At 51.8% G+C, this 23197-nt stretch overlaps 1 protein-coding gene across 1 annotated transcript in view; it reads left to right on the top strand.

Moving 5' to 3' along the window:
* The first annotated feature begins 1864 nt into the window (after positions 1 to 1864).
* HPGDS (hematopoietic prostaglandin D synthase) overlaps positions 1865 to 23197 on the top strand; it is a 38183-nt gene continuing 16850 nt past the window's right edge. The window contains exons 1-2 of the mRNA XM_064149361.1: positions 1865 to 1941; positions 16549 to 16690. Coding sequence (XP_064005431.1) covers positions 16558 to 16690 — 133 coding nt within the window. The 5' untranslated portion in view covers positions 1865 to 1941; positions 16549 to 16557. The remainder of the gene's footprint in view (positions 1942 to 16548; positions 16691 to 23197) is intronic.

Genomic DNA, 23197 nt, shown 5'->3' with positions numbered 1-23197 from the left:
TCAGCCTGAATTTCCTGCCTGCTGAAAGGCAAACTGCTGAGCTCTGTTGCACAGAAACATCAAATGTCAACCACCCCTGCTGCATTTGAAGATTTAAGCCCCATCCTATGGAGCTTAAAGATTATAGGATCATAGAATCAAGCAGGTTGGAAGAGACCTCCAAGCTCATCCAGTCTCACCTAAACTGTTGGGTAACTTAAGCTGCACTTGCCAAGGATAAGGTCTGTGTGAAACTGTCTCTCTCAGCTGAATTTCCTGCCTGCTGAAAGGCAAACTGCTGAGCTCTGTTGCACAGAAACATCAAATGTCAAACACCCCTGCTGCATTTGAAGATTTAAGCCCCATCCAATGGATCTTAAAGATTATAAGATCATAGAATCAAGCAGGTTGGAAGAGAGCTCCAAGCTCATCCAGTCCAACCTAGCACCCAGCCCTGGCCAATCAAGCAGACCTGTGTGGCCTGCCCTTGGTGATCTTTGGCAGGGGGACTAGACCAGATGATCTCCAGAAGTCCCTTCCAACCCCTACCATTCAGTGAGTCTGTGATTTTGTGACCTGCTGGAAAGCAACTCTGTAGAGCTGGAACTAGGAGTGTTGGTGCATAACAAGTTCACCAGGAGCCACCGATGTGCCCTTGCAGCCAAGAAGGGCAACTGCACTCTGGGATGCAGTACAAAGACTGTGGCCAGCAGGTTGGGGAAGATTCTCCTCTCCCTCTACTCTGCCTTGAAGTATCATGTCCAGCCAAGGGCAGAATCAACTCTCTGCTGCATATATGTTTATATTGCATGCAGTTCTGGAGGCTCTATGACAAGAAGGATGTGGAGATGCTGGAGTGTGTCCAGAGCAGGGCCAGGAGGATGCTCAGAGGCTGCAGCAGCTCTGCTGTGAGCACAGACTGAAAAAGTTGGGGCTGTGCAGGCTGGAGCAGAGGAGGCTCCCAGGTGACCTTCTGGTGGCCTTCCAGGATCTGAAGGGGGCTACAAAAAAGCTGGGGAGGGACTTTTGAGGCTGTGAGGGAGTGCCAGGACTGGGAGGAATGGAGCAAAGCTGGAGGTGGGGAGAGTCAGACTGGACATGAGAAGGAAGTTCTTCAGCATGAGAGGCTGGCATGGGTTGCCCAGGGAGGTGGTTGAGGCCCCATGGCTGGAGGTGTTTGAGGCCAGGCTGGCTGAGGCTGTGGGCAGCCTGCTCTAGGGTAGGGTGTCCCTGGGCATGGCAGGGGGGGTGGAACTGGCTGCTCCTTGTGGTCCCTTCCAACCCTGACTGATTCTATGATTCTAAGTGCCCCAGCCAGGCTTGGCTTCAACACCTCCAGGCACGGCAACTCCACCACCTCCCTGGGCAGCCCATTCCAATGCCAATCACTCTCTCTGACAACAATTTTCTCCTCACATCCAGCCTAGACCTCCCCTGACACAACTTCACACTGCGTCCCCTTCTTCTCTTGCTGCTTGCCTGGCACAAGAGCCCAACCCCACCTGGCTACAGCCTCCCTTCAGGGAGCTGCAGACAGCAATGAGCTCTGCCCTGAGCCTCCTCTCCTGCAGGCTAAACAATCCCAGTGGTCTGCTTGCTGCAGTAAAGCCCAAACCCAGCCAGGCATCATCTGACTTAGCTCCCTAGCTTCTGGTGCTTAATTATCACCGCCCTTTTTCTGCACAATACCAGGAACTTCCTCGCTGAGAAACGCCAGCAGGAGCAGCTCTGGGTTGCTGGGGGAGGACAGCACTTCCCAACGCTTACTTGTTATCTGATGCAACGATATGTTTGCTTCGTGGTGCGGAGGGGGAGAGGGGGCAGGGTCCTGATGGCATACTTGTCACGGGGAGTGGTTTGCATATTAACTAAGCAGCATATAGGAGCCTCTCTCAGCCAGGCCAGCACTCGCAGGGACTTCGGTGCGCGGAGGAAGGGAGCACCACGAATCACTGCACCAGTGTGAGTCGTGTTTTTTGGCTTTGCTTACTGCCACAGCCTGGCTCTTCTCTTTCCCCTTTCTTCTTCCAACACAACTCTGCCCTCCCTAAGGCTACTGCTTTGCCAGCTGCATGGGGGTTAACTCTTGCCAAATCCTGATACATGCAGAGCAAGTGCTGAGAGTTTCACTCAGAGCCTCTGAGGAGTGCTGCTGGCACAGTGTGGGGGTACCCTTGGGCTCTAGGCAGCAGCTGCAAGTGTAACCCAAGCACCCCATCTTGACATGCACTTTCTGATGCATGCAGAGCAAGTGCTGAGAGTGTTTCATTTGCAGAGCCTCTGAGGAGTGCTGCTGGCACAGTGAGGGGGTACCCTTGGGCTCTAGGCAGCAGCTGCAAGTGTAACCCAAGTGCCCCTTCTCTACATGCACTCTCTTTGCTACTGCAGAGCATCTTCAAGCTGCCTGCTGTACTTCAGGGGTCTGCAGAACCACACATGCTGCTGGACAACCAGACCTGAGAGATCTTCCAACACAACTCTGCCCTCCCTAAGGCTACTGCTTTGCCAGCTGTGTGGGGGTCAACTCTTGCCAAATCCTGATGCATGCAGACCAAGTGCTGAGGGTGTTTCACTCAGAGCCTCTGAAGAGTGTTGCTGGCACAGGGAGGGGTACCCTTGGGCTCTAGGCAGCAGCTGCAAGTGTAACCCAAGTGCCCCATCTCGACATGCACCTTCTGATACATGCAGAGCAAGTGCTGAGAGTGTTTCACTCAGAGCCTCTGAGGAGTGCTGCTGGCACAGTGAGGGGGTACCCTTGGGCTCTAGGCAGCAGCTGCAAGTGTAACCCAAGTGCCCCTTCTCTACATGCACTCTCTTTGCTACTGCAGAGCATCTTCAAGCTGCCTGCTGTACTTCAGGGGTCTGCAGCACCACACATGCTGCTGGACAATCAGACCTGAGAGATCTTCCAACCCAACTCTGCCCTCCCTAAGGCTACTGCTTTGCCAGCTGTGTGGGGGTTAACTCTTGCCAAATCCTGATGCATGCAGACCAAGTGCTGAGGGTGTTTCACTCAGAGCCTCTGAAGAGTGTTGCTGGCACAGGGAGGGGTACCCTTGGGCTCTAGGCAGCAGCTGCAAGTGTAACCCAAGTGCCCCATCTCGACATGCACCTTCTGATGCATGCAGAGCAAGTGCTGAGAGTGTTTCACTCAGAGCCTTTGAGGAGTGCTGCTGGCACAGTGAGGGGGTACCCTTGGGCTCTAGGCAGCAGCTGCAAGTGTAATCCAAGTGCCCCTTCTCTACATGCACTCTCTTTGCTACTGCAGAGCATCTTCAAGCTGCCTGCTGTACTTCAGGGGTCTGCAGCACCACACATGCTGCTGGACAACCAGACCTGAGAGATCTTCCAACCCAACTCTGCCCTCCCTAAGGCTACTACTCTACCAGCTGTGTGGGGGCTAATTCTTGCCAAATCCTGATGCATGCAGAGCAAGTGCTGAGAGCGTTTCATTTGCAGAGCCTCTGAGTGCTGCTGGCACAGGGAGGGGTACCCTTGGGCTCTAGGCAGCAGCTGCAAGTGTAACCCAAGCACCCCATCTTGACATGCACCTTCTGATGCATGCAGAGCAAGTGCTGAGTGTTTCACTCAGAGCCTCTGAAGAGTGCTGCTGGCATAGGGAGGGGGTACCCTTGGGCTCTAGGCAGCAGCTGCAAGTGTAACCCAAGCACCCCATCTTGACATGCACCTTCTGATGCATGCAGAGCAAGTGCTGAGAGTGTTTCATTTGCAAAGCCTCTGAGGAGTGCTGCTGGCACAGTGAGGGGGTATCCTTGGGCTCTAGGCAGCAGCTGCAAGTGCAACCCAAGTGCCCCTTCTCCACATGCACTTTCTGATGCATGCAGAGCAAGTGCTAAGTGTTTCACTCAGAGGCTCTGAGGAGTGCTGCTGGCACAGTGAGGGGGTACTCTTGGGCTCTAGGCAGCAGCTGCAAGTGTAAACCCAAGTGCCCCTTCTCTACAAACACCTTCTGATGCATGCAGAGCAAGTGCTGAGAGTGTTTCACTCATAGAGCCTCCAAGGAGTGCTGCTGGCATAGCACTTCAGGGGTCCACAGAACCACACATGCTGCTGGAATGTCAGACCTCAGAGATTATCAACTGCTTTTCTAGAGGAGTTGCTGCCACCATCAGCTATGGGTCAGACACTTGGCCCAGAAGGGCAGCACACAGCAGGCGTGGGCAAGCACCTGGCACTCTGCAGCCCTTTTCAGCAAGTAGGGGGGAAAAAAAAGCCATTTCAGAGCAATGTCCCATTACAGAATGACAGAATGGTCTGGCTGGAAGTGACCTCCAAAGGTCATCTAGTCCAACCTCCCCTGCAGTCAGCTCAACTAGAGCAGATCCTATGAAAGCATTTGTTAGGGCTGCTAATTGCCTGCGTGACCGCACGGAAGGGCTTTGGGGTGCATGTGCCACAGTCTGAAAGCTAACACACCACTTGTAACACATGACATTGGCAGAGATGTGGCTGAGAGTCACAGGATCACAGGATGTTGGGGGTTGGAAGGGACCCAAGGAGATAATCCAGTCCAACCCCCCTGCCAGAGCAGGACAATACTCCCTAACACAGATCACAGAGGAACACATCCAGACAGGCCTTGAAAGGCTCCATAGAAGGAGACCCCACAACCTCTCTAGGCAGCCTATTCCCTCTCTGGGAAGGCTTGAGTCATGCCTTCAAGACAAGAAAAAAAGCCTCCTGTGAAAGGATCCCCAGTCAAGCTGGTACTTTGAGCTGGAACTGCTCCACTGCTAAAACTGACCAAGACTAAACATGCCAAAAGACACTGAAGGCTTCCAGTCTCTCTCAACCCTGCACTTAGGCTGGGGCAATGCCAAGCACAAATCCAGGGTGGGCAGAGAGTGGCTGGAGAGCAGCCCTGAGGAGAGGGACTTGGGGGTGCTGCTGGAGGAGAAGCTCAACAGGAGCCAGCAGTGTGCACTTGCAGCCCAGAAAGCCAAGCAGAGCCTGGGCTGCAGCAGCAGAAGTGTGGCCAGCAGGGCCAGGGACGGGATTCTGCCCCTCTGCTGTGCTCTGCTGAGACCCCACCTGGAGTACTGCATCCAGTTCTGGAGCCCTCATTACAAGAGGGCTGTGGAGATGCTGGAGAGTGTCCAGAGCAGGGCCAGGAGGATGCTGAGAGGGCTGCAGCAGCTCTGCTGTGAGCACAGCCTGAAAGAGTTAGGGCTGCTGAGTCTGGAGCAGAGGAGGCTCCCAGGTGACCTTCTTGTGGCTTTCCAGGATTTGAAGGGGGCTACAAAAAATCTGGGGAGGGACTTTTGAGGCTGTCAGGGAGTGCCAGGAGTGGGGGGAATGGAGCAAAGCTGGAGGTGGGCAGAGTCAGAGTGGAGGTGAGGAGGAAGTTGTTGGTGATGAGAGTGGTGAGAGGCTGGAATGGGTTGCCCAGGGAGGTGGTGGAGACCCCATGGCTGGAGGTGTTTGAGGCCAGGCTGGCTGAGGCTGTGTGCAGCCTGCTCTAGGGTAGGGTGTCCCTGGGCATGGCAGGGGGGTTGGAACTGGCTGCTCCTTGTGGTCCCTTCCAGCCCTGACTGATTCTGTGCTTCTGTATATTTCAACAAAGTCCCAGAATAGTAAAAGCTGGAACATGACAATTCTTTCCAGGGAGCAAACTGAGAAATGCTGGGTGAGATTGATTAAAAATGAACCTTGAAAACAGATCTTCCTCTTCCCACTTGCAGCACAGAACCTCTCCTTTTTTGCTTTCCTTTTAGTCCAGCAACATTTGGTGGTTTCCTGACCTTTAGAAACCCTACAAAGACCCCCCTGAGCTCTACAGGAAAGGATTTTCTAGGAGCCCTAGGGTGCATTTTGACTCTTTGGTTGCTCTATTAGATGGCAAGGCCTGAGTTCTACACATCCACTTACATAACCAAGCCAAATCCAGGCTAATGTCAGAGGAATTAGATAAACATTAAGCGGCTCAAATCAATTCCTCCAGGTCAGTTTTGTGCTCTGTCCATTTTCCAGATTCCTGTCTTCTGCTTTACTAATGGATTAACATTCCCTTGTCCTAATTCCCACACTTATTTTCTAGAGGAAAACTCCTCTCTACTCTCTCCTGTTTATTTCTTATCAGCATCTGCAGGCTGGGGTGGGTTTTTTTTTTTGGGAGGGGGGGATGGAGTTGATGGGGGGGGGTTTAGTTTGCTTTTGGTCCTTTCTTTGGTTGGTTGGTTTGGGGTTTTGGTTTTTTGTTTCCCCCTATTGATTGATGTCTTACACTTCAAAATGAAGAGTGGTTTAGGATTGGATTCTTTTGCCTCCCTTTACATTCTAACTGCCATCCTTGGTCTGTTTGCATAATCCCCCCCTGCACACATTTCCTCTGTTAAAAGCCATCCTTTACTCTCTGCTCACTCGAAACTACCCAAGCAAACAAACCACAGCTGTAAAGTTTCTTTCCTCCCTCCCCACACAGGATTTCTATGCTTCTCAGAGCTGTACATCCACACTCAGAACCTTTGTGAAGCAAAGACAGACAGACAGCAAGACAGACAGACAGCAAGACAGGCAGAAAGACAGCTAGACAGACAGAAAGACAACCAGCTAGCAAGACAGAGAGACAGCCAGCAAGACAGCCAGCAAGATAGCCAGCCAGAAAGACAGACAGACAGAAAGGACAGCCAGCTAGCAAGACAGCCAGAAAGACTACCAGCCAGCAAGACAGCAAGACAGCCAGCAAGACAGAAAGACAGCCAGAAAGACAGCAAGACAGCCAGCTAGCAAGACAGCAAGACAGCCAGCAAGACAGAAAGACAGCCAGAAAGACAGCAAGACAGCCAGCTAGCAAGACAGCAAGACAGCCAGCAAGACAGACAGCCAGACAGAAAGCACAGACAGACAGAAAGCCAGCCATCAAACAGCCAGCAAGACAGCCAGCAAGACAGCCAGCAAGACAGCCAGCCAGCAAGACAGAAAGACAGCCAGCCAGACAGCTAGCAAGACAGCAAGACAGCCAGCAAGGCAGAGCCAGCAAGACAACAAGACAGCCAGAAAGACAGACAGCCAGACAGAAAGCCAGCCATCAAACAGTCATCAAGACAGACAGACAGAAAGACAGCCAGCTAGCAAGACAGCCAGAGAGACAGATAGCCAGCAAGACAGCCAACCAGAAAGACAGACAGACTGAAAGGACAGCCAGCTAGCAAGACAGCAAGACAGCCAGAAAGACAGCCAACCAGCAAGACAGACAGAAAGACAGCCAGCAAGACAAGACAGCCAGACAGAAAGGACAGACAGGCAGCAAGACAGCCAACCATCAAACAGCCAGCAAGACAGCCAGAAAGACATGCAGCTAGCAAGACAGCCAGCAAGACAGACAGAAAGGACAGCCAGCCAGCAAGACAGCCAGACAGCCAGAAAGGACAGCCAGCCAGCTATCAAACAGCCAGCAAGACAGCCAGAAAGGACAGCCAGCCAGCAAGACAGCCAGCAAGACAGGCAGCTAGCAAGACAGGCAGCAAGACAGGCAGCTAGCAAGACAGGCAGCAAGACAGCCAGACAGGCAGCAAGACAGGCAGCAAGACAGGCAGCTAGCAAGACAGGCAGCAAGACAGGCAGCTAGCCAGCAAGACAGCCAGACAGGCAGCAAGACAGGCAGCTAGCAAGACAGGCAGCAAGACAGGCAGCAAGACAGGCAGCAAGACAGGCAGCAAGACAGGCAGCAAGACAGGCAGCCAGCAAGACAGGCAGCTAGCAAGACAGGCAGCTAGCAAGACAGCCAGCAAGACAGGCAGCTAGCAAGACAAGCAGGTCTTCCAGCAAGTTTACTGCTGTTTATCCCTTTGTTTTCTTGACTCCTAAAATAGAACTCACCTCTCCCTGAGCATGTGTACACAGTGGGAATTGCTCCGTGCTGCAGACCACGCTTGCCCAAACACACAATAAAACCTATCAGGGCAGCAATAAAGCTGAAGCTCTCCAAGTCGTCAGCTGAAGGTCACACACAAAACAATTCTTAGCCTCCTGGGTTTGTGCCCCCTGCTGTGCCACTGACCATGAGTCAGCAATGTGCCCTTGTGGCCAACAGAGCCAATGGCATCCTGGGCTGCAGCAAGTATCATGGAATCATAGAATCAAGCAGGTTGGAAGAGAGTTCCAAGCTCAGCCAGTCCAACCTAGCACCCAGCCCTGGCCAAGCAACCAGACCATGGCACTAAGTGCCCCAGCCAGGCTTGGCTTCAACACCTCCAGGCACAGCAACTCCACCACCTCCCTGGGCAGCCCATTCCAATGCCAATCACTCTCTCTGACAACAACTTCCTCCTAACATCCAGCCTAGACCTGCCCTGGCACAACTTCACACTGTGTCCCCTTCTTCTGTTGCTGCTTGCCTGGCAGCAGAGCCCAACCCCACCTGGCTACAGCCTCCCTTCAGGGAGCTGCAGGCAGCAATGAGCTCTGCCCTGAGCCTCCTCTGCTGCAGGCTGCACACCCCCAGCTCCCTCAGCCTCTCCTCACAGGGCTCTGCTCCAGGCCCCTCCCCAGCCTTGCTGCCCTTCTCCAAACACCTTCCAGCACCTCAACAGCTCTCTTGAATTGAGGAGCCCAGAGCTGGACACAGCACTCAAGGGGTGGCCTGAGCAGTGCTGAGCACAGGGGCACAAGAACCTCCCTTGTCCTGCTGCCCACACTGCTCCTCAGCCAGCCCAGGATGCCCTTGGCTCTGCTGCCCAACTGGGCACTGCTGCCTCCTCTTCAGCTCCTCTCTCCCAGCACCCCCAGGTCCCTCTCCACCTGGCTGCTCTCAGCCACTCTGTCCCCAGCCTGTAGTGCTGCTTGGGGTTGTTGTGGCCAAAGTGTAGAACCCTGCACTTAGCCTTGTCCAATCTCATCCCATTGGCCAGCAGAAGAAATGTGTGGCCAGCAGGGCTAGGCAGGCTCTTCTCCCCCTTTGCTTTGCCCCAGTGAGATCACACCTGGAATATTGTGTCCAGTTTCGGTCCTCAGGGACCTGCTGGAGAGAGTCCATGGGAGAGCCACGAGGATGACTGGGGGACACATTGCTCCTTTCAAAGTAGAATCATAGAATGGCCTGGGGTGGAAGGGACATCCAAAGGTCACTCAGTCCAACACACTCCCTCTGCAGTCTGCAGGGGCATCCTCAGCTAGATCAGGTTGCCCACAGCCCTCTCCAGCCTCACCTTCAATATCTCCAGGGATAGAGCCTCAACCACCTCCCTGGGCAACCTGTTCAGTGTTCCACCACTTCTTACAGCCCTATCAGAGCAGGTCCTTGAAGGCCACAGTGTTACAGCACAAGTTATGAGAACTGCACTTTTCCAATCTTCTCTACTGTGACATCAAACCACAGAGTTGCTGACACTGGAACTGAGCCACTGTGACCCATGGGATGATGCTGCAGGAGACTCAGTGCATTACTTTGTAACATCTCACAATGCAGACCCCATCCCTAGGACCACACCAACTCTGACATCCACTCACACACTGCAATCTCTGGACTATCTGTCCACTTCAGGGCTGCCCAATTTAAGAGAGACAGGGATCTGCTGGAGAGAGGCCAACAGAGAGCCACAAGGATGAGTGGGGGACTTGAGCATCTCCCCTAAGGAGAGAGCCTGAGAGCCCTGGGGCTGGTTAGTCTGGAGAAGAGAAGGCTGAGAGGAGATCTGAGCAATGTTTATCAAGAGCTGAGGGGTGGGTGTCAAGTGGAGGGGGCCAAGCTCTGTTTGGTGGTGCACAGCAATAAGCCAAGGAGCAATGGATACAAACTGGAGCAGAGAAGGTTTCAGCTCAGCAGGAGGAGAAACTTCTTTAGAGTGAGGGTGATGGAGCCCTGGAGCAGGCTGCCATGGGGGATTGTGGAGTCTCCTTCTCTGGAGACTTTCAAACCCTGCCTGGCTGCATTCCTGTGTGGACTACCCTGGGTGAGCCTGCCTTTGGCAGGGAGGTTGGACTGGATGGGCTCTGGAGATCCCTTCCAACCTCAAAGGTTCTGTGACCTACTGTCCTTTAAGGTTTCTGGTTGCTGTCTTTCACACACAACCTTCCTCCAAGCAGTTAGAAAGCAGAAGTAACTGAAGATGGCTCTCCCTTTTGAAATGCCTTTGAACACAACCTCAGTGGCAATCAATTACACTGCCTAGTTGCCACTGACAGTGGCCAGTGTTGGATTAACAAGTGTTAGCCCATGTCACTAAGAGCTCTGCTTATTCACATCAGGGGAAGATTTATCAAGACCCATTGCAAACATCAAACAGGTCAATTTTTCACCCATTTAACAGTGAAATCTTAGACTTGTCAGGACTGGAGGGGACCTCAAGGATCATGCAGTTCTAACTCCCCTACCATGGGCTGGGGCAGCTCCCACTAGATCAGCTTGCTCAGAGCCACAGCCAGCCTGACCTTAAAGACCTCCAGGGATGAGGCTTACACCACCTCCCTGGGCAACCTGTGCCAGTGTCTCACCACCCCCACGGTGAACAACTTCTTCCTAACATCCAAGCTGAATCTCTCCTCCCCTAGCTTGGATCCTACCCAGACTTATCACTACCTGGACCCTTAGATCCAGACCTGTCACTACCTGACAGCCTAAAAAGTCCCTTCCCAGCTTTCTTGTAGCCCACTTCAGATACCAGAAGGCCACAATAAGGTTTCCTTGGAGCCTTCTTCTTTCCAGATCAACCGACCTCAACTCTCTCATCCTGTCCTCATAGCAGAGCAGCTCCTTTGATCCCATTGGGTGCTTCTGTGCTCCACAACCTCCCTGGGCAACCTGTGCCAGTGTCTCACCACCCTCACTGCAAACAACTTCTTCCTAACATCCAGTTTGAACCTCCCCTCTGCCAGTTCAAACCTATTCCTTCTCCTCCTGTCATTACCAGACTTTGTCAATAGTCCCTCCCAGCCCTCCTGTAGTCCCCTTCAGACACTGCAAGGCCACTCCAAAGTCTCCTGGAAGCCTTCTCTTCTCCAGGCTGCAGAACCCAAACTCTCTCAGCCTGTCCTCATAGCAGAGCTGCAGCAGCCCTCCCAGCATCTTGGTGCCTCTAGGACATGATTAAACCTTAAAAGAAGAAAAGAAAGATACCTTAAAGAAAAGAAAGATAACTTAAAGCAAAGATCCCTCATAGCAGAACTGCTGCAGCCCTCCCAGCATCTTGGTGGCTCTAAGCCATGAGTAAACCTTAAAAAGAGAAAGGAAAGATAACTTAAAGCAAAGATTCCTCTGTCTCCTCCTATAAAACCAAGACCACAAACTCAAACTGTAGTCCCCTTCAGATACTGGAAGGCCGCTCCAAGGTCTCAAAACCTTCTCTTCTCCAGGCTGCAGAGCCCCAACTCTTACAGCCTATCTTCATAGCAGAGTCCCTCCCCAGCCTTCCTGTAGTCCCCTTCAGATACTGGAAGGCCACTCCAAGGTCTCAAAACCTTCTCTTCTGCAGGCTGCAGAGCCCCAACTCTTACAGCCTATCTTCATAGCAGAGCAGCTCCTTTGACCATCTTCATGGCCCTTCTCTGTTAGCTCAGGGCAAGAGGGGATAGAGGTGTAACAAAGGCAAAAACTTGGTTGATTCTATGATTTTAAGCTACATCTAAAGTTTATCACTGTGCAAGGCAGTAAATCAGGCCACAGCCATGAGATTTAGGATGTGCTATTTCACAACTCAACCCTAGATCAAATTGCAGAAACATTTTACTTCAGGTGATTTGTGGATGAAACAGAGAATTGTGGGCAGGTGGGTTTTTTTTTTCACTTTCCTCTTTGAGATCCAGATTGTTATCTGGTATAGAAAAAAAGGAGGGATCAAATTAAAATGTCTGTTTTCTGTGTCTTGAGCTAGAGCAGGAAAGGAGAGTCTATGTCAGAGGGAGAGCTGGCAGGAATGACAATGACCTTAATCTTTCTTCTCTGCCTGGACACTGACTGCTGTGAAAATCTTCCAGTGCAGTCTTCCATTCAGCTGCAATCCTTCATAGAACCAAGCAGGTTGGAAGAGAGCTCCAAGCTCAGCCAGGCCAACCTAGCACCCAGCCCTGGCCAAGCAACCAGACCATGGCACTAAGTGCCCCAGCCAGGCTTAGCTTCAACACCTCCAGGCACAGTGACTCCACCACCTCCCTGGGCAGCCCATTCCAATGCCAATCACTCTCTCTGCCAACAACTTCCTCCTAACATCCAGCCTAGACCTGCCCTGCCACAACTGGAGGCTGTGTCCCCTTCTTCTGTTGCTGCTTGCCTGGCACAAGAGCCCAACCCCACCTGGCTACAGGCTGCTCTCAGTCATTCCCCACCCAGCCTGGAGTTGTGCTCAGGATTGTGCCCACCCAGGTGCAGGACCTTACATTTGGCCTTGTTGAATGCCATGAGCTTTGCCTGGGCACACCTCTGCAGCCTGTCCAGGTCCCTCTGGATGGATCCCTGCCCTCTAGCAAGACAACTGTGCCACACAGTTTGGTGCCATCTGCACACTTGCTTGGAACAAGCCAGTGCCTTTGCCAGGCTGAGCTGCCAACCTTCCTCACAAGCAAGGAGTCAGAAGGGGATCAGACCAACAGCCACCCTGAGCCTGGTTCTTGCTGGCATAGGCAGGTTTCTCACCATCAAACTCTTTCCTCTCCAAAGTGATGTATCACTGTTTCTGTCTGTAATTTCAGCTTTGAATTTAGACAAAAGACAAACAGAGTCTTTAGAACAAAGAAGGTTTCATCTTAGGGGGAAACAAAAAAGATTAAGGTATTCCTGCAGCAACTGACTTGATCAGCTGCACCTTGCAAGGTGCAAGCATAAAAGAGACTAAAGACTCTACACTTCAAGAGTTGCTCCAGCAACTCAAATACTCCAAAGGGAAATAATAGCTTAATCCTGTCAAAAATAAACAGAGGTGTCCCATGACTCAACCATCACTCACCAGTCCTCAGAGGTACTTTATCACCTTTCTCACGCCCTTCAACCAGCACTGCCTTTCCTCCAGGAGTGCCCAAGCTCCAGCCTGCTCTGCCAGTGGTCAGTCACTGGCCCCAAGCACACAGGCACAGCCCTAAGCTGCTGGGGAAAGCAGCAGAGCTCCCTCACACATCTCAGTCTAGTTGCAATTCAAGTGAGGACAGTGGCACCAGCAGCTTGAGCTACCACAGAGTCACAGGAAGCATCCTGTTGGAAGACACCTTCAAGCTCATCCAGTCCAACTTTCAGCCCAGCACTGCAGGGTCAACACCAAACCATAGAATCATAGAATCAATCAGGTTGGAAGAGAGCTCCAAGTTCAGACAGGCCAACCTAGCACCCAGTCCTGGCCAAGCAACCAGACCATGGCACTAAGTGCCCCAGCCAGGCTTGGCTTCAACACCTCCACCCATGGCGACTCCACCACCTCCCTGGGCAGCCCATTCCAATGCCAATCACTCTCTCTGGCAGGAACTTGCTCCTAATATCTAGCCCATGTCCCTAAGCCCCAGCTCCACAGGGTGTTTAAACACCTCCAGGGATGAGGATTCCAGCACTGCCCTGGGCAGAACATTCCAGTGGCTGAGAACCCTCTCTGGCAAGAAATATTTCCTAGCATCCAGCCTGAACCTGCCCTGGGGCAGCTTGGAACCATTTCCTCTGCTCCTGTGCCTTGCCACCAAGGAGCAGAGGCTGCTCCCTCCTCACTCCAACCTCCCTTCAGGGAGTGGTAGAGAGCAATGAGCTCTGCTCTCAGCTTCCTCTTCTGCAGGCTGCACACCCCCAGATCTCTCAACCCTTCCTCATAGCCCAGGTGCTCCAGGCCCTTCTCCAGTCTCATTGTCCTTCTCTGGATATGTTCCAGAACCTCAGTGTCTCTCTTGTATTGAGTGGCCCAGAACTGAACCCAACACTTGAGGATCTTTAATCACATTCAGTGATTCTCTCATCCACAACCTCCCTGGGCAACCTGTGCCAGTGTCTCACCACCCTCACTGCAAACAACTTCTTAACATCCAGTTTCAATCTCCCCTCTGCCGCTTTAAATCCATTACCCCTTGTCCTGTCATTACAAGCCCTTGTCAATAGTCCCTGGCCAGCCCTCCTGCAGCCCACTTCAGACACTGGAAGGCCACTCCAAGGTCTCCTCAAAGCCTTCTCTTCTGCAGGCTGCAGAGCCCCAACTCTCTCAGCCTGTCCTCATAGCAGAGCTGCTGCAGCCTTCTGAGCATCATGGTGGCTCTAAGCCATGATTAAACCTTAAAAGAAGAAAGGAAAGATAACTTAAAGCAAAGATTCCTCATAGCAGAGCTGCTGCAGCCCTCCCAGCATCTTGGTGGTTCAAGGCTACGATTAAACCTTAAAAGAAGAAAGGAAAGATAATTTCAGGCAAAATTCCTCTGTCTCCTTCTATAAAACCAAGAACACAAACTCAAACTGTAGCCCCCTTCAGATACTGGAAGGCCACTCCAAGGTCTCCTCAAAGCCTTCTCTTCTGCAGGCTGCAGAGCCCCAACTCTCTCAGCCTGTCCTCAGAGCAGAGCTGCTGCAGCCTTCTGAGCATCTTGGTGACTCTAAGCCACAATTAAACCTTAAAAGAAGAAAGGAAAGATAACTTAAAGCAAAGATGCCTCATAGCAGAGCTGCTGCAGCCCTCTGAGCACCTTGGTAGTGCTAAGCCACAATTTACACCTTAAAAGAAGAAAGGAAAGATAACTTAAAGCAAAGATTCCTCACAGCAGAGCTGCTGCAGCCCTCCCAGCATCTTGGTGACTCTAAGCCACAATTACACCTTAAAAGAAGAAAGCAAAGATAACTTAAAGCAAGGATTCCTCATAGCAGAGCTGCTGCAGCCCTCCCAGCATCTTGGTGGCTCTAAGCCACGACTACACCTTAAAGGAAGAAAGGAAAGACAACTCACAGCAAAGATTCCTCTGTCTCCTCCTATAAAACCAAGAACACAAACTCAAACTTTTCCCCGTCCACGTGTTGTTTTTTCAACCCTTTAATCACTTTGGGAGCTTTTAAAACGCTTTTGTTCCTCCTGTTCTATTCCTTTACAACACACAAAGGGAGAATGGGGCAAAGGGAGGAGAAGGAGGACACCCAACATCTTCCTTTGTGTGTTTGTCAAAAGCCATTCCGAAGGCAAACCATTTCTTTCCTTCAAATACCTACGTGGACTTGTTCAGGAAGCACTCCCCCCTGACATTTAGCACTGAACCCAAATAAAAACTAACCCCCCCCACAAACATTTACTAAAACATGCTTACAAGAAAGCTAAGGGAGGCCTTGGAAATGCCAAATGTTTTTGGGTAAACTCCTGCCTAGGCTTGGGGTTATTTTTTTCCTTCCAGATGGGCAAAAGAAAACCACCAGCTTAAACGTGCCTCAGCACTCCAAATATTTGATTCTTCTCTAGGGTGCATGCATTAGAAATTTGTTTGCCTTGGCTGGAGACATCTCAAACAATAGTTTCCACTGCTTGCTAGGCAGACCAAAATACACCACAGTCAGAAAGACTTCCGGAGCTTTGGCCCAGCTGGATGTGTTGCTGTGTGATCTGTTCTAGGTGATGCTGCTCTGGCAGGGGGGTTGGACTGGATAAGCTTTGGGGGTCCCTTCCAGCCCCTGACTGATTCTATGAGCCAGTCCAACCTCCCTGCCAAGGCAGGATCACCCAGGCTGCTCCACACAGGCTCTCCAAGGAGGTGGCTGCAACCCCTTCATGGGATGCCCTGATGTGGTTTCAAGGGGACCATGGCTAAGCACCAACCCTGGGAGAGTTAAATAATGGTTGGACTTGATGATCTTGAGGGCCTTTTCCAACCAAAGTGATTCTTTTCTATGCTTGTCAAATCAGATCCCCATAGTTTTAGACAGTTCAATTTGCTTCTTGGTGTCTATGCTTAAATGAACAATACAGAATATTAAATCAGTGTCACCTGCAAAGGGATGGTCTTGTTAAGACCAGACCTTACCTCTTCCCACCTTGATCTCAAGCTCAACATACTAATTGAAGTATTCCATTGTAAGATACTTTAAAGACTGGGTGAGGCACTTTGTGCCATGGTCTAGTTGATTGGTTAGGGCTGGGTGCTAGGTTGGACTGGATGATCTTGGAGGTCTCTTCCAACCTGGTTGATTCTATGATTCTAAGTCTTTCTCTCCAGTAAATTCATCCAGCTGGGCTTGGCAAAGTCTCCAGAGAAGGAGACTCCACAACCTCTCTGGGCAGCCTGCTCCAGGGCTCCATCACCCTCACTCTAAAGAAGTTTCTCCTCATGTTGAGCCAAAACCTTCTCTGTTCCAGTTTGTATCCATTGCTCCTTGCCTAACTGCACCACAAAGAGCTTGGCCCCCTCCACTTGACACCTACCCCTCAGATGTTGAGGGACATTGCTCAGATCCCCTCTCAGCCTTCTCTTCTCCAGACTAAACAGCCCCAGGGCTCTCAGGCTCTCTCCATAGGCGTGATGCTCAAGTCCCCTTCTGTGATTGTAATGCAGTGATTGCAGAGCTTCATATAATGACCTTGGCATTGCCTCAGTACATGTTTAGATACCAAGCATCTGGTCTGCTTGTGTGAAAAGGAGCTGTTACTTCTACCTAAAGCAACATGCTGCCTTCTCTTGCAGAGTTCCAGCATGCCACAGTACAAGCTGACTTACTTCAACCTGCGAGGCCGAGCAGAAATCAGCCGCTACCTGTTCGCCTATTCAGGCACCAAGTATGAAGACCACAGGATAGAGGTGGCAGACTGGCTCAAAATCAAACCAAGTAAGTAGCACTGGATCCTCTAGCCAAAGCTGTGCTCAGAATGCTCTCAAAAAGCCATCTGTAGAATCATGGAATCAAGCAGGTTGGAAGAGAGCTCCAAGCTCAGCCAGACCAACCTAGCACCCAGCCCTGCCCAACCAACCAGACCATGGCACTAAGTGCCCCAGCCAGGCTTGGCTTCAACACCTCCAGGCACAGCCACTCCACCACCTCCCTGGGCAGCCCATTCCAATGCCAATCACTCTCTCTGACAACAACTTCCTAACAACATCCAGCCTAGACCTGCCCTGCCACAGCTTCACACTGTGTCCCCTTCTTCTGTTGCTGCTTGCCTGGCACAAGAGCCCAACCCCACCTGGCTACAGCCTCCCTTCAGGTAGTTGAAGACAGCAATGAGCTCTGTCCTGAGCCTCCTCTTCTGCAGGCTAAACAACCCCATTGCATAGGTTTTGTGAACAGAAACAAAGCCTGTGGGAATTTCATTGTCTAGACAGACAAAATGTCATTCCTGATGTTCTCACTCAGGTCTGGATCCAAATGTTGGGATGATTTAAAGTGACTCACCTGCTGTCAGCCAGGTTGGCTTTTACTCCTTGTCACAGAATCACAGGATGGTAGAGGTGGGAAGGGACCTCCAGAGATCCCCACATACATCAAGAGATGCCCTCCTCACTATGCTGAAGAAAACTCTTCTTACTTCTCCTGTAAAACTGAAGAGAAAATCCCTGCCTTAACATTCATGGGCAGGAATCATGGGATTATTTAGGTTGGGAAAGGCCTTTAAGGTCATCAAGTCCAACCAGAAAAGAAAGAAACCACTTAATATTCACACAGAGCAAAAGCATCACATTCCTGCATGGGCACAGGAGCTTTGTTATACTTTCAGCTGAGAAATCATCTCACAGAATCACAGAAAGAGCTTGGAAAGGACCTCCAGAGATCATCCAGTCTGACCTCCAGAGATCATCCAGTCCAACCTCCCTGCCAGAGCAGGAGCACCCAGGGTAGTCCACACAGGAACGCATTTGGGGGAGGTTGAATGTCTCCAGAGAAGGAGACTCCACAACCTCTCTGGGCAGCCTGCTCCAGGGCTCTGTCACCCTCACTGGAAAGAAGTTTCTCCTCAGGTTGAGCTGAAACCTTCTCTGTTCCAGTTTGTATCCATTGCTCCTTGGCTTATTGCTGTGCACCACCACACAGAGCTTGGTCCCCTCCGCTTGATGGCCAATGATCAATTTAGTTATTTCAATTTAATTATTATCAATTTAGTTATTTATCAGTTTAGTTCAGCCTGCCTAAAGCTAATCTCATCTTCTTTGGAGAAGATGCCTCTGACTGGCAGTGCTAGCTCCAGCTTCAGACAGCATCCAAATGCTTTCAGGGGATTCTGTTACTGTCTTGTCATCCGCTTAGACTTAGAATCATAGAATCATGGAACCAAGCAGGTTGGAAGAGACCTCCAAGCTCAGCCAGTCCAACCTAGCAACATGAATGAGGTCACCTCTCAGGCTCCTCTTCTGCAATCAGCACAGCCCCAGATTCCTCAGGCTCCCCTCCTCAGGAAGATGTTCCACTGCCTTTATCGGCTTTGTGGCTCTGTGCTGGACTCCTTTCAAGCAGTTCCCCGAACTCATTCCTGAACTGAGGGGCCCAGAACAGGACACAGTGTTCCAGATGCAGCCTTGCCAGGGCAGAGTAGAATCATAGAATCAGTCAGGGTTGTAAGGGAGCACAAGGAGCAGCCAGTTTCTACCCCCCTGCCATGCCCAGGGACACCCTACCCTAGAGCAGGCTGCCCACAGCCTCAGCCAGCCTGGCCTGAAACACCTCCAGCCATGAGGCCTCAACCACCTCCCTGGGCAACCCATGCCAGCCTCTCACCACTCTCATCACCAACAACTTCCTCCTCATGGACAGCCTGACTCTCCCCACCTCCAGCTGTGCTCCATTCCCCCCAGTCCTGGCATTCCCTGGCAGCCTCAAAAGTCCCTTCCCAGCTCTTTTGTAGCCCCCTTCAGATGCTGGAAGGCCACAAGAAGGTCCCCGGGAGCCTCCTCTGCTCCAGCCTGCACAGCCCCAACTCTTTCAGTCTCTCCTCATAGCAGAGGTAAAGGGAGAGGAGAGCCTCTCTCAAGCCCCCTCAACATCTCATCTGAGGATGCTAAACCTTTGTTTCTGGTGGGCTCTAGCACCAATGTAACAAGGACATTTGTCACCAGTGGCATCTGCATCGTAGGTAAAGGTGTAAGTTAAGAGATTCCTCGGCCAAAGAGTATAAGTGTCCTGTTTGTATGTGTAGCAGGCTATAGAGATTGCCTGGAGATCAACTAACTGGTGACTACCTCCTCCTTAATGAAGCAATCGTTACTCACACTACTTCCAGGCAAAGCAATGCCCCACGGGCAAACCGTCCAGCAAAGCTCTGCTCAAAAGGTAGCAACCAGGCTCTGCAGTGAGCAGCACAACACAGTACAAAGCCACTGCCTCAGTCTGCCCTAGGGCCATGGCTCAACACCAGAAATGGTTGCCTCCTAGTTAGGCACCAGTCCTACAGAGTGTGAGTGTCTAAAGCACTTCAAGGCAGCAGCATGCAGCTGAGATGCACCTTCTGCCAGAATGAAAACAAACCAACTGCGTTTTCTCTGCTCCCCTGAGCTTTCAAAGCATGCCTCAGCTGCCCCCATGAAGGTGAGGATTGAAGAGGAAAAAGCATTAGTCCTCAGGGAGGTAAGAAACAGGAGAGAGGCTGAGAGGTCTGAAGCTCTTTAACCTGGAAAAGAGAAGATGGAGAGAGGATCTTATATTTATAAACATCTAAAGAGTCAGGAGGATGTGGCTGGGAACTTCTGGGTGGTGGCCAGTGACAGGCAACAGGCACAGACTGAAACATGGGAGGCATCACTTGAACTTTAGGAGAAACACCTTTGAATCATGGAATCAGGCAGGTTGGAAGAGAGCTCCAAGCTCAGCCAGTCCAACCTAGCACCCAGCCCTGGCCAAGCAACCAGACCATGGCACTAAGTGCCTCATCCAGGCTTGGCTTCAACACCTCCAGCCACAGCCACTCCACCACCTCCCTGGGCAGCCCATTCCAATGCCAATCACTCTCTCTGCCAGGAACTTCCTAACAACATCCAGCACAGACCTCCCCTGACACAACTTCACACTGTGTCCCCTTCTTCTCTTGCTGCTTGCCTGGCAGCAGAGCCCAACCCCACCTGGCTACAGCCTCCCTGCAGGCAGCTGCAGGCAGCAATGAGCTCTGCCCTGAGCCTCCTCTGCTGCAGGCTGCACACCCCCAGCTCCCTCAGCCTCTCCTCACAGGGCTCTGCTCCAGGCTCCTCCCCAGCCTTGCTGCCCTTCTCTGGACACCTTCCAGCACCTCAACATCTCTCTTGAATGGAGGAGCCCAGAACTGGACACAGCACTCCAGGGGTGGCCTGAGCAGTGCTGAGCACAGGGGCACAAGAACCTCCCTTCTCCTGCTGCCCACACTGTTCCTGAGCCAGCCCAGGATGCCATTGGCTCTCTTGGCCACCTGAACTTTACAATGAAGCTCAAGATCTTAATTTTTTTTTCCCTTTCATTTTTTTCCTGATCTACTTCAAAAAGAACAGAAATTAAAAAGCAGATTTCAGTCAGTCTCATCCTGCTGAAAAAAAAACCAACCCAAAGGTCGGTGCTGAGCAATTATAAGAGGAGGTAGAGCTGCATTTGATGTTAACAGCAGCTCACCTAACAGCAGTTTGGTGCACCACTTATTTTACAACCCTCACAAATCATCAACCTTGGTTTCATTTAACTAATTATATAATTGTCTACTGAAGTGAAATTCAGAAACACTGTAGAATTTGTTGTGCACACTTCAAAGGATCAGAGGATGTTAAGAGGTTTGGAAAGGACCTCTGGCTGAAATGCTGAGCAGTCACAGGATCACAGGGGGCTGGGGTTGGAAGGGACCTCTGGAGAGCTTCCAGTCCCAGCCCCCAGCCAGAGCAGGAGCAGAGAATTGAGCACAGGTCACACAGGAGCACATCCAGACAGGGCTGCAAAGGCTCCAGACAAGGAGACTCCACAACCTCTCTGGGCAGCCTGTGCCAGGGCTCTCTCACCCTTACACTCAACAACTTCTTCCTCATGCTGAGGTGGAGCTTCCTGTGCTGCAGTTTCCATCCCTTGCCCCTTGTCCTGTGGCAGGGCAGAGGTGAGCAGAGGCTGTCCCTGTGCCTTCCTTCCTGACCCCCAGCCCTCAGCTCTTGATGGACATTGCTCAGATCCCCTCTCAGCCTTCCCCTCTGCAGCCTAAGCATAGGAGAAGGAAACTAAACCTTTCCTCCTCTGACAGTGCTGCAGCACCTTAATCATCCTTGTAGCCCTGCATTGGTCTCTCTCCAGCAGATCCCTGTCCCTCTTGATCTGGGGAGCCCAGAACTGGCTGCAACATTCCAGGTGGGGCCTCACTAGGGCAGAGTAGAGGGGGAGGAGAACCTCCCTTGATGTTGCAAACAGCAAGCTTGCATTGACCCATTTAAAGGTGAAGCACCTTTAATTTTGCTCCTCTTTTAAAAAACTAAATCAATTATGATCAAGAAAAGAAGAGAAGTAATAAAATACAGGGGGAAAAAAAGATTACTCTCTTAACAAATCTGGACAAAGAGAGCCCCTTCATGACTCTTGAGCACCTAAGGGTATGAATCAAAGAACTGGAGTTTTTCCAACTGTGTGACTCAGGTTTTCACAATGTTAGAGAAGGTTTTGCAACAAGTAACACACTCTCACCCAAATCATCATCCCATCCACACAAGAAAATACCCTCACTATGCTGAAGAGAAGACTTCTTAGTTCTCCTCTAAAGTTGATGAAAACCTATGTGCCTTAAAATTCCTGTGCAGGAATTCCTGTGCTTCTCTGAGCAGGTGACAACATGAATAGATGAGGGGTGAGCAACTGATGGCACTGACCTGGACCTGAGGAAGGCCTTTGGCACTGTCCTGCACCACATCCTGGTCTCCAAGCTAGCCACATACGGGTGGAGCACTGGATGGAAAAAGAACTGGCTTGGTGGCTGCACCCAAAGAGTGGCTGTCAGTGGCTCCGTGGCCAAGTGCAGGCCAGTGACAAGCAGAGTCCCTCAGGGATCAGTCCTGGCACCAGTCTTGTTCAACAGCTTTGTAGGTGCCATGGACAGAGGCACTGAGTGCAGCCTCAGCAAGTTTGCTGCCCACACCAAGCTGTGTGGTGCAGCAGGCAGGCTGGAGGGCAGAGATCCATCCAGAGGGAGCTGCACAGGCTGCAGAGGTGGGCACAAGCCAAGCTCAGGAGGTGCAACAACACCAAGGGCAAGGTCCTGCAGCTGGGTCGAGGCAATGCCAAGCACAAATGCAGGGTGGGCAGTGAGTGGCTGGAGAGCAGCCCTGAGGAGAGGGACTTGGGGGTGCTGCTGGAGGAGAAGCTCAGCAGGAGCCAGCAGTGTGCACTTGCAGCCCAGAAAGCCAAGCAGAGCCTGGGCTGCAGCAGCAGAAGTGTGGCCAGCAGGGCCAGGGACGGGATTCTGCCCCTCTGCTGTGCTCTGCTGAGACCCCACCTGGAGTACTGCATCCAGTTCTGGAGCCCTCATTACAAGAGGGCTGTGGAGATGCTGGAGAGTGTCCAGAGCAGGGCCAGGAGGATGCTCAGAGGCTGCAGCAGCTCTGCTGTGAACACAGACTGAAAGAGTTGGGGCTGTGCAGGCTGGAGCAGAGGAGGCTCCCAGGTGACCTTCTTGTGGCCTTCTAGGATCTGAAGGGGCCTCCAAAAAAGCTGGGGAGGGACTTTTTAGGCTGTGAGGGAGTGGCAGGAGTGGGGGGAATGGAGCAAAGCTGGAGGTGGGGAGAGTCAGAGTGGAGGTGAGGAGGAAGTTGTTGGTGATGAGAGTGGTGAGAGGCTGGCATGGGTTGCCCAGGGAGGTGGTTGAGGCCCCATGGCTGGAGGTGTTTGAGGCCAGGCTGGCTGAGGCTGTGGGCAGCCTGCTCTAGGGTAGGGTGTCCCTGGGCATGGCAGGGGGGTTGGGACTGGCTGCTCCTTGTGGTCCCTTCCAACCCTGACTGATTCCATGACTCTATGAACTATTTAGGTTGGAAAGGGCCTTTAAGGTCAGTGTCCAACTGGATATAAATGAAACTCTCCAACAGTCACACAGAGCAAAGAGAGCAAATTCCTGCATGGCCACATGATGGTTTTGCCACTTTTAGCTGAGAAATAATCTCATGGAATCCCGCAACGTGAGAGGTTGGAATTGACTTCCAGAGATCAGCCAAGTCCAACCCCCATGCCACAAGCAGGGTCACCCAGGGTAGTTTGCTCAGGAATGCATGCAGGTGGGTTTGGTAAGTCTCCAGGGAAGGAGACTCCACAGTCTGTCTCTCCAGAGCTGAAACCAGATAGCTGAGCTCTGTGCCTGCACTCTCTGGACATCTAAAGGAAGCCTCAGCCATAACACACACACACCCACCACACACCCCCCAGTTG

The sequence above is a fragment of the Pogoniulus pusillus genome, chromosome 9 (genome assembly GCF_015220805.1).
Source record: "Pogoniulus pusillus isolate bPogPus1 chromosome 9, bPogPus1.pri, whole genome shotgun sequence".
Classification (NCBI taxonomy): domain Eukaryota; kingdom Metazoa; phylum Chordata; class Aves; order Piciformes; family Lybiidae; genus Pogoniulus; species Pogoniulus pusillus.
Note: the sequence above shows the minus strand (reverse complement) of the source record. Positions and strands in the feature narration are given on the sequence as shown.